The 11,959-nt window shown below is 38.6% G+C and overlaps 1 protein-coding gene and 1 long non-coding RNA gene across 2 annotated transcripts in view; one reads left to right on the top strand and one right to left on the bottom strand.

The window, feature by feature from the left end:
- Positions 1 to 5,382, top strand: part of LOC132898311 (desumoylating isopeptidase 1-like) — a 7,899-nt gene extending 2,517 nt beyond the window's left edge. The window contains exons 5-6 of the mRNA XM_060939822.1: positions 251 to 373; positions 551 to 5,382. Coding sequence (XP_060795805.1) covers positions 251 to 373; positions 551 to 635 — 208 coding nt within the window. The 3' untranslated portion in view covers positions 636 to 5,382. The remainder of the gene's footprint in view (positions 1 to 250; positions 374 to 550) is intronic.
- LOC132898314 (uncharacterized) lies at positions 3,418 to 6,998 on the bottom strand. The gene is made up of 2 exons (XR_009656486.1): positions 5,841 to 6,998; positions 3,418 to 3,607 (listed from the first exon to the last, which is right to left on the bottom strand). It is a non-coding gene; the product is annotated as an uncharacterized LOC132898314 (long non-coding RNA).
- Positions 6,999 to 11,959: the final 4,961 nt, after the last annotated feature.

Consider the following 11,959-nt stretch of genomic DNA (forward strand, 5'->3'; position numbering starts at 1 on the left):
CTGTTCACATACTTTTGCCACTCACAGATATGTAATATTGGATCATTTTCCTCAATAACTAAATGACCAAGTATAATATTTTTGTCTAATTTGTTTAACTGGGTTCTCTTTATCTATTTTTAGGACTTGTGTGAAAATCTGATGTTGTTTTTGGTCATATTTATGCAGAAACATAAATTCTAAAGGGTTCACAAACTTTCAAGCACCACTGTATAAAAGCAATTTTTGTCTTCTTCATCTCTCTCTACAGACCAGAGACGTATCACCTTTTCGAACACAACTGTAACACCTTCAGTAGCGAAATGGCCCAATTTTTAACAGGAAGAAAAATTCCATCATATATTACCGACCTGCCGTCTGATGTGCTTTCCACGTACGTCTCTCATACAGACCATGATTATAGGAAAAGTTAATAGGACTAGTTAAACCAATTCCGTGATAGCAGTAGTAACACTGCACATTTTCTTATTATGTGTGCCAGAAATTCTGCCAATCTGAAACACTTTTTTTTTTTTTTTTGGTTTAACACGAAGTTGTGTGCTCTCCACAGGCCTTTTGGACAAACACTGCGTCCTCTGATTGAATCTGTCAGCATTGCTCCACCTACAGACAACTCTTTCAATGGACAAAGGTAGACTGTGTTGTAAAGAACAGTGTCATGTTAAAGGAATGGTTCAGGCACAAATTAAGTTTAATTCAGAAATGAAGGTTTCACAAAGGTCAGTATCACCAAAGCAATTTCCTTGTACTTGGCAATAAACTTGATTCGTATTCTGATGATAGCCATATATACAGTACTGTACAAAAGTCTTAGGCACGTATAAAGAAATGCTGTAGACCAAAAATGGTCTACAGCAAATAATGAAATGAAATGTTTCAACATTAAAAAAAATACTATAAACAGCAGTAAGCCATAATAAACGAAACAAACTCAGTATTTGGTGTGAGACGACCCTCTGCTTTAAAATATAGTTGTCTCGGGTACAGTGAGTGCAGTTTTATAAGGAAATGAGCTGTGGGTTTTACTGGGCATCTTGCAGAAGCAGCCACCATTCTTCTGGACACTTTGTCACACTTGCTTCTTAATTTTGCAGCAAAACCCAGTAGCCTTCATTATGTTTTCTTTTTTTAATCTGCATAGTGGTCTCTTATGTACTATGCTGCTCAGATACAAACACTTTTTTTTTTTTTTTTCTGTAACATTTAATTTTGTGCTGGAAAACAAACGTTTGGAACTCTAAAATGTTTTTTGTACTGACTCAATAATGTAGAAGTCATAAAATAGAAATCTATAACAAAGATTTGTATGAAAAACAATAGGGTGCCTGAGACTTTTGCACAGTACTGTGTGTGTATATATAGCGCCCTCCACAATTATTGGCACCCCTGGTTAAGATGTGTTAAAAGCCTTAAAATAAATTAAATTTTTATTGCAGAAGCATAATCTCACACTGAAAAATGTAGCCCTTAACTCAAGTGAATTTAAAAAAAATCCCTGACTAAGAAATAATTATTTTTCATAAAATCACCTGTTCCACAATTATTGGCACCCATAACAATTCCTAGAAAATAAATGTAATTGAAACATTTCTGTCATTTCTACTGTAGTTTATAAAGTTGATCAGAGTATCTAGGAACCTTTAATTAGTAATTCATCATGTCCTGTTTCCCTGGGGTATAAATATGATGTGACACAGAGGCCTATTTCTCTTATCCACGCTTCAACATGGGAAAGGCAAGAGAACACACCATTCAAGTAAGGCAGATGTGTGTCGACCTTCATAAGTCAGGCAATGGCTACAAGAAAATAGCCACCTACCTACACCTGCCCAAATCTACAGTCAGAGGAATCATCAAGAAGTTTAAAACAACTGGAACAGTGGCAAACAAGCCTGGACGAGGATGTAAGTTTGTCTTGCCACCACGCACAGTGAGGAGGATGGTAAGAGAAGTAAAAAGTTCTCCAAAGCTCACTGTTAGAGAATCGCATCAAAGAGTAGCATCTTGGGGTCACAAAGTCTCCATAACAACCATCAGGCGCTATCTACATGCCAACAAGCTGCTTGGGAGGCATGCACGGAAAAAGCCTTTTCTCACTTGCAAGCATAAACGTAAACATCTGGAGTTCGCTAAGCAGTACTGGGACTTCAACTGGGACCGTGTGCTTTGGTCAGATGAGACCAAGATAGAGCTTTTTGGCAACAAACACTCTAATACATCACAAAAGATGAGTATGTGGAAAAGCACCTCATGCCCACTGTGAAGTATGGGGGAGGATCGGTGATGCTGTGGGCCTGTTTCTCTTCCAAAGGCCCCGGGAACCTTGTTAGGGTGCATGGCATCATGAACTCTTTGAAATACCAGGACATTTTAAATCAAAATCTGGTGGCCTTTGCCCGAAAGCTGAAGATGGGTCATCACTGGGTCTTTCAGCAAGATAATGACCCTAAACACACGGCCAAATCTACACAAAAATGGTTCACCAGACACAAAATCAAGCTCCTCCCATGGCCATCTCAGTCCCCAAACCTCAACCCAATTGAAAACCTGTGGGGTGAGCTGAAGAGGAGAGTGCATAGGAGAGGACTCTGGATGATTTAGAGAGATTGTGCAAAGAGGAATGGTCGAATATCCCTCTCTCTGTATTCTCCCATCTTGTGAAATGTTATAGGAGAATATTAAGTGCTGTCTTGTTGGCAAAAGGGAGTTGTACAAAGTATTAACATCAGGGGTGCCAATAATTGTGGCACACATGATTTCATGTAAAATAATTTTTTCTTCATGTGGGATTTTTTTTCCTACTGAATAAATGCACTTGAATTAAAGGTTGGATTTTTCTTTTTTTTGCATTGTTGTCCTATGTTATTATTATTTTTTTTTTTTAAATGAATTTATTAGAAGCCTAAGAACATATCTTAACAAGGGCTGCCAATAATTGTGGAGGGCGCTGTATATATGTCAGCCAATATATGCTTTCTGGCACTACAGGCTAATTTAGCTAACAAATAAGGGAAGCTTAGACTGGCAGCTATATCTGATTGCGCTGTCGTCACACATTTGTCTCAGAATACATGTAAACCAACAGACCAAGTCTCTTAAACAACACGTAAACACATGACCAAATGAGTTTTTAAGGCCTGTTAAACACACTGTCTAGAAAGGTGAAGTTATCTGATGAATAAATAGTTTGCTGCAATGCATCAGAATCTACATATAGATAAGCGTCTTAAGATGGCCCATAAATGTAGCATTCCGAATTTAAAACAAAGTGAAACACTCTCCTCAAGATCTTGATTTTTGTAGACACTGACCCATAGTCATGAACCATTAGCTTGCAACTGGATCTATAAACAAGCGGTGTGGAAAAATCTCTGACTGCAGTGATTTTACTTTTCATTGAAATATAACAAGAAACTATTATTGTGTAATTTTGTTTAATGCTTAAATATACTATAATGTTCATATGCATAATGATTATATAATACTTAAATCTTCTGCTGTTGTATATGTTGAGGCTGGTGCTCATTCTTGACAAATAATGGATTCTTCCTGGCTGCCAAAGTCTGCTTTTGTGTTGACTTGACTTTTATCCGATCTGCAATAACATCTGAAAGTCACACGAGCTTGCGCAAATCAGTACAAAAATACATGGTGAGGAAGTGATACTGAATTTATGGCTGCTATTGCTGTTTTAAACTATGCATCACACTTTAGTATATTTTTACTGTACTGTATGACACTTTACTGGTATGGCACTGTGTGTCATCCAGTGTCTGAATCCAAAAGAAAGACTCTTTATTATTACTTAATATCTTGTCATGAATGACATGCAGTTTGTGTGATGCTGAATTGGAGGCTTCCTTTACTTGTTCGCGACATTAGTCTAATATCTCAAATTTAGATGCCAAACATATGCTCAACTACAGTTAGGGAAATAAAAAAATTTTCTCCCATCTATCACTTTAAGACATTGGCTTAAGATGGAGAGATAGACAGAAAGAAAGAGAAGAGAGAATTTTTATTGGTCTCGAGGGAAATTGCAGCATTACAGTAGTGGTAATAAACATTAATGAAAACTTGATCAGTAAAATGGTGTGTGAAAAAATTCTCAGTAATGAAGCTTCAGAATAATATATGGAGTAATATATAGTTTTGAGTAATATATTGCAAAATGTTTTGGCCTTCCAGACACAGTTGTGCTGTTTTTATTAAGAACCTGTCACATCAGTTATTGAAACAAAAAATAGGAAATAACAAACACATACAGCTAATAGAATATTTCATGAAATTAATAACCTATTAATTAAAAATAAATCAATTAGCCTTAAATGTCTGGAGAATGTGCGATATGCAAAATGGGACTACATTCATATCAATACCAAATATCACAAAATACAAATGGGAACATATTTACAATCTTCTTTGTAAGTGGTAAAGTATAGGATGTATTATCCTATGGGTTGTACAGGATATGTCCGAGAGGCAGTATTTTACTCAATGTTCTCTTGCCAACCTCATATTCATTTCTCATACACTTGTTGTTGTATGGCACATGTACTAATGAGTTCAGCTGATTTATTGTATCTTTTCCACTTTTTTTTTTTGCCATTATTTGTCATGGAACCATTTCTGCCTGTTTAATCCATGAAAATTAGATTGTTTGTTTTATTGATTAACTCATTTTTTGTAACTTCGTATGAAAAGTCTATAAGTGTTCTGTCATAAGTACTGACATTTGGGTCATAAGGTTGATCTTCAGATAAATCAAATAGTTTGTAGGTTAAGCTAAAAGGGTTTTTCCTAATCTATGTGATGACAGAATACAGAGAATACATCTTTTACCTTCAGATTTTACCTCCATATTGATGTCAGTATGTCTGTGTGTATACTTAATGACTTCTCTGCTTATTATATACTTGAAATTACTTTTGTTGACCTAATATTAACCGATTTATTGGTGACCTTGCTTGTCGGATTGGTGGAATAATTTTGTACCTCAAATACTAAAGCATGACTGTATATTTTGATCTTTAGTAATTAATGGGAAGCAAAATGTTACTTTACTGCAATGCAAATTTGTTTCTGTTCAACACCGTGATCTTCCTTGAACAAAAGGTGAATTTGAGGAGGTGTAAAGTACCTCTGGTTGTGATGCTGTTTATCTGTTGGAAAGACTTGAATAATTGTAGTGTAGCAATGAAAGTGTCCACTAAGTGGCAGAAGTACTGCACAGTTTTGAGGTAAACCAAGCCAAGCAGTCATCAGCATTCATGTATATTAAATATATTTAAGTTCCACTATATTGAATATTATTATAATGTGATTGTATAATGTCTGCTGTAACCTGTAATAAACATTTGCTCATACTTGTTTCCTATAAAAGACTGCAACCGCGTCTCGTCCAACACACGTACACCCCCAAGTTGCTGCTAACGCACTGATCACTTTACATTCAGGACTGTAAATACAATTATTACAATCTGTGCAACATCTGCTTACACTGCACTTTATTTTACTGACTTGAGCACTTTACACATAGGAACATAAATACAGCTAGTACAATTGTGCAATATCTGCCTATACTGCAATTCCCCCACTTACTTTATCTTGTATTTTATTTATATTCTGTTTTACTGCTGTTTTCTCAGAGTGCTACCAAACTAAGTTTAATTGTATAACTACAATGACAATAAAGTCTCTTATCTATTATAAAAATTGTCATAATGTTGCGATGGATGATGAGGGAAAACCAGTGGCTCTGTCATGCTGTTTTGCTGTCACTTGTCCCCTTAGAAAGAAGCATCACTGCAAATCCCTACAAAGTTATTTTGACTGATTACCTTTATGCCATCATGAAGCTTTTTCGTCATGATGGGAGCAGTCTCTTCCAGGGTGACGTACTCATCCACAGGGCACAAGAGCTCTGAATAATTAGATGAGTAATCATGTAAATTACATGCTATAGCCTTCAGTCACAAGATCTCAACCCAGTTGAACACCTTATGAAAGACTGTTTATCTCTGTAATACAGTTCCAGAGAATTGGAGAGTCCATGTCAAGGTGTGTTGAAGCAATTAACAGCTTGTGGTGGCCCAGTTTAGTATGAAGACACTTTATTAGGGTGATGTGTGTGTGTGACCTGTCTAAGCTTTTCAGTTTTGTTTTTCTTTTTTTTTTTTTGTAAAAACACAAGGTAGTAATTTTCTAAATCCCATATATGATAAATTTTCCTTTTGGCCAGTGATCTTTATATAGTAAACCTTGTATCTGATATGGGCGATGCCAGCAGTTACTTACAGGTTTTTCCTGTATTTACAGGTATATCCTGTTTTAAGCATGTGAGAGGAACTCTTACTTTCACTCATGACATGACCTCATCATAAATAAATCCTCGTTAGTTATATTATGCTGTGCAATAACATTCACTACCTAGTGCAAGATTTGTATTTCTATTTTCTCATCTCATTATCTCTAGCCGCTTTATCCTGTTCTACAGGGTCGCAGGCAAGCTGGAGCCTATCCCAGCTGACTACGGGCGAAAGGCGGGGTACACCCTGGACAGGTCGCCAGGTCATCACAGGGCTGACACATAGACAACCGTTCACACTCACATTCACACCTACGGTCAATTTAGAGTCACCAGTTAACCTAACCTGCATGTCTTTGGACTGTGGGGGAAACCGGAGCACCCGGAGGAAACCCACGGGGAGAACATGCAAACTCCGCACAGAAAGGCCCTCGCCGGCCACGGGGCTCGAACCCGGACCTTCTTGCTATGAGGCAACAGCGCTAACCACTGCACCACCGTGCTGCCCTTATTTCTATTTTAGTTGCCAGTATTTAATTAGTGCAATATTACTACTTCAGGTGAAGTAATACTCTTAAGTTCCTTTCTTATTTTGTTGTGTACATACATGGCCTGTGTTTTTTCCTTTTTTATTTATTTTATTACTTTTTTATACTATTCATCTCATCTCATTATCTCTAGCCGCTTTATCCTTCTACAGGGTCGCAGGCAAGCTGGAGCCTATCCCAGCTGACTACGGGCGAAAGGCGGGGTACACCCTGGACAAGTCGCCAGGTCATCACAGGGCTGACACATAGACACAGACAACCATTCACACTCACATTCACACCTACGGTCAATTTAGAGTCACCAGTTAACCTAACCTGCATGTCTTTGGACTGTGGGGGAAACCGGAGCACCCGGAGGAAACCCACGCGGACACGGGGAGAACATGCAAACTCCGCACAGAAAGGCCCTCGCCGGCCCCGGGGCTCGAACCCAGGACCTTCTTGCTGTGAGGCGACAGCGCTAACCACTACACCACCGTGCCGCCCCTTTTTTATACTATTATTGCACTCTATTTTTTGTTACTGTCCATTCCTGACTCTTTTCTATTTGTGAGCTGCTGGAACATGTAAATTTCCCCACCAAGGGATGAATAAAGATTATCTTATCTTACAGTTGGAATCAGTAATCATGTAGATACTCTACTGTGAATTCAGTCCTGTCATTTATGCCTAAAAACTATCAAAGATACTGTGCTTCTCTTTAAAAATAAAATTAAACTGTAGTTACACGAAACACAAAATAGATTACGTTGAAACTGTTACGTGATTTATTTTGGGTATATTTAAAAAAAAAAAAGCCTTTGCAACTTCAAAGTCAGTAGCCTGGGTCTTGCCACTGACCAGTTACGCAAGGCATGCCATTAAGAGTGTAGTTTCTCAGCGGTCTTAGTTATGTAAGCTGAGAGTCATTCGCATTTTGTGCAAATATGTGGACATTCTTACAGCAAAGACCATGTGGATGAGGCAGTTGCTCAGTGAGGAGGAAAATTATGACTCCTTGCCACAGAGGAATTAAATTATGAGGCTGTGTACAGCTAACATAGCAGTATTACTTCCTCACTCAAAATCAGAGTGAGTGCACGTAGTGAACATATACAATGGGTTCAGAAAGTATCCAGACACCTTCAGTTTTTGTATAATTTATTGTGTTATAAATGGAACTTAAATAAAGCAAAGCAAGCACAACTTTATTCATCACACACTTGTGAAATTTACTCTCTGCATTTAACCCATCTGAAGCAGTGAACACACACGTGAGCAATGAGCACACACACATACCCAGAGCAGTGGGCAGCCATGCTAACAGTGCCCGGGGAGCAGTTGGGAGTTAGGTGCCTCGCTCAAGGGCACCTCAGCCCAAGGCCGTCCCATATTAACCTAACCTGCATGTCTTTGGATTGTGGGGGAAACCGGAGCACCCGGAGGAAACCCACGCAGACACGGGGAGAACATGCAAACTCCACACAGAAAGGCCCTTGCCAGCCACAGGGTTCGAACCCAGAACCTTCTTGCTGTGAGGCGACCGTGCTAACCACTAAACCACCATACTGCCCAAATGGTTTAAAATGGATTTTTGGCAATTAATCTGCACAAAATAATCAATAATGACAAAGCAAAACAGGTTTTTAGAAATTTTTCCAAATTCATATGAAAAAAATCAAAAACTGAAATATCTCATTTAGATTAGTATTCAAATCCTTAGCTAAAGCACTCCAAATTGAACTCAGGTACATCCTGCTGGCTTTGATTGTCTTGGGATGTCTCTCGAAGGTCTAGACAGGTGTAGATTTTTAATAAATTTGCAAAGGTTTCTAAAAACACTTTTTGTCAATATGGACTATTTGTGTAGATTAATGGCAAAAAAAGGTAAATTTGAATCATTTTAAATTAAATCTATAACAAATTATGTAAAAACCAGAGGGGTCTGAATATTTTGAAACCCACTGTATTGTATACATTTTAGTGCATATTAATGTGATCCTCTACAAAAAATTATATTATTAAAAATTACATTGTGTATGTTTGGTGTAGTTTGGTTTTGCAGTTGTGTTGCAGTCAAAACAATAAAATAGAAATTATCATCCAATATTGTTAACTAATCAAATGTACAGTGTCAAAAAAGGGACGGAAAAAGATATTAAACTGTCCTAAATGATAAGCACTGATACCTAGTTGGGCATTTAAAATAATAATAATAATAATAATAATAATAATAATAATAATAATAATAATAATAATCTATTTACACATACAGTACATTATATGACAAAATGGATTAAAAGGGTGAAAAACAAAAAAGCATAATCTGGGGCCTAGTGTTGCAATGTCACATTTTCCAGTTTAACAATAAAAAAAAATTGGATTCCACCTTGTGGAGGAACTGTTTACTCACTGGAGGAATTTGTGTTTATAGTTCATAAATACTAGAAGGTGACACCAAGACATGCGTCATATACTCACTTCTATTATTAGTTCCATTTAAACCCTCTCTGAGTGTTTTACTATTCCTCAGAAGTGGAGTTGAACTGTAATCTCCCTCTTCCTAAACCTCTTTCTGAGGGGAATTTCTACTGTCAGATCCATTAGCTCAAGAATCAAGCCTTCCTTCCTCTATTAGTCCACAATTACAGGTCATCATCAGTCGTAGTTGGAACATCGATAAAATCACCTAGCTTAGCTACACTGTTGAGCATCTTCTCAAAAATAGAAAGTGACAGCTCGTAGTCATCTCTCAGTTTTCTCATGCACATTATTAATGCATTTCACATTTCACTACACACACAGTTCACCTTGTGAGGTAGTGAAGTATGAATTCCATTCTTGTTATTCTGAATATGCTAGTAACATCAAAATAAGACAAGAAAAAGGAAGGGGTGCATGCTATGCTTTGTGTGTAACTTAAGAAAGATTGACCAGAACAAAGATGGCAAAAATGAACACTGTCACTACATATGCCCTATGGCCAAAAGTTTGTGGACATGTTATAGTCAGCTCCATATGTGCTTTTTGAACATCCCATTCTAGATTTAGTCCCCATTTTGCTGTTATAATAATCTTCGCTCTTCTGTAAAAGCTTTTCACTTGATTTTGGAGTGTGGCTGTAGGGATTTACTCATTCCACCACAAGAGCATTAGTGAGATCATTCACTGATGTTGGATGAGGAGACCTGTGGTGCAGTCACAGTGGTGTTCCAATTCATCCCAAGGTGTTCAGTGGGGTTGAGGTCAAAACTCTGTGCAGGTCACTCAAGTTCTTCCACACCAACTGTGGCAAACGATGTCTTCATGGAACTCGCTTTTTTTCTTTTTTTTTTGCACAGGGGCATTGTCATGCTGGAACAGGTTTGGGCCTCTTTGCTCCAGTGAAGGGTGTGGTGGTCAGATGTCCACAAACTTTTGGCCATATAGTGTATTATAAAACATGGAGGCTGACAAAAAAAAAAAACAAGAAACAAACCCTATAAACAGAAAACTTGGAAGACAAAACCAAATTGTCATTTTGAGTTGTACTTTGATTCTACTGTTAGCTGAATGGTTATTTCCAGTAGTTTGCCATCTCACTTCTTGGTGAATACAAGTTGCAAACCCCTTTTAAGGAGAGGTCACTGCAGCAGGGTGGTGCCTCCCAGCAAGAAGGTTCCAGGTTCGAATCTCACAGCTGACGGGGGCCTTTCTTGTATGGAGTTTGCATGTTCTCCCCATGTCTGTGTGGGTTTCCTCTGGGTGCTCCAGTTTCCTCCCACTGTCAAAGACATGCAGGTTAGGTAAAATGCCCAGCCATTGGGGTTACAAGCCAGTGCATACTTAATGCTGGTCCCGGATAGATTAGTAAGGGTTGTGTCAGGAAGGGCATCCGGTGTAAAAACCTATGCCAGATCAAATATGTGGATCATGAAGAAGAAGATTGCAGCTCAGTTTAAAGTTATTCTGATTGATGATGTTTATCCTATGATATGCCCTCCACCACCATAGTCTGAGCATGGGTCAGCACTGTTTGGGGATTAGCTCCCCCCCAGCAGTGAATTGAGTGTGTGTGTGTGTGTGTGTGTGTGTGTGTGTGTGTGTGTGTGTGTGTGTGTGTGTGTGTGTGTGTGTGTCCATGAGCAGAGCAAAGCCAAAGCCATACAGAATAAACAGCATCTCATCTCATCTCATCTCATCTCATCTCATCTCATCTCATCTCATCTCATCATCTCTAGCCGCTTTGAGCTAAAATGATTCAACAATATTTGTATTGCAAAAAAATTACTATTGTGTGAGTGGGCAATGTGCACAGTTAAAAAAAATCTCACATGTGCTATTAATAATAATAATTCAGTTTGTTACTATACTCTTGACCTATGATACTCTCTAAATACCATTTAGTATAATTTATCATGGGCGGCATGGTGGTGTAGTGGTTAGCGCTGTCGCCTCACAGCAAGAAGGTCCAGGTTCGAGCCCCGTGGCCGGCGAGGGCCTTTCTGTGTGGAGTTTGCATGTTCTCCCCGTGTCCGCATGGGTTTCCTCCGGGTACTCCGGTTTCCCCCACAGTCCGAAGACATGCAGGTTAGGTTAACTGGTGACTCTATTGACCGTAGGTGTGAATGTGAGTGTGAATGGTTGTCTGTGTCTATGTGTCAGCCCTGTGATGACCTGGCGACTTGTCCAGGGTGTACCCCGCCTTTCGCCCGTAGTCAGCTGGGATAGGCTCCAGCTTGCCTGCGACCCTGTAGAACAGGATAAAGCAGCTAGAGATAATGAGATGAGATGATAATTTATCATTACACTGCCTACCGTTAGGTAAAAGTTTGAAGCAGTGTGGCAGGCATTGCTGTTTGAAATGATCATGCAGTCATACAGTAGGACTGCAGTTGTCGTGAACAGTTTTGCACTCAAGTTTCCATCAATGAAGAGTTATAACATCAACGAAACTAACTTCATGTTAAAACTGTTAAAAATGTTATAATCACGTTGTCTGTTATCACCCAAATGAGGATGGGTTCCCTTTTGAGTCTGGTTCCTCTCGAGGTTTCTTCCTCATGTTGTCTGAGGGAGTTTTTCCCTTGCCACCATCACCACAGGCTTGCTCATTGGGGATAGATTAGGGATAAAATTAGCTCAT

Source organism: Neoarius graeffei, chromosome 14 (assembly GCF_027579695.1).
Source record: "Neoarius graeffei isolate fNeoGra1 chromosome 14, fNeoGra1.pri, whole genome shotgun sequence".
NCBI classification, from domain to species: domain Eukaryota; kingdom Metazoa; phylum Chordata; class Actinopteri; order Siluriformes; family Ariidae; genus Neoarius; species Neoarius graeffei.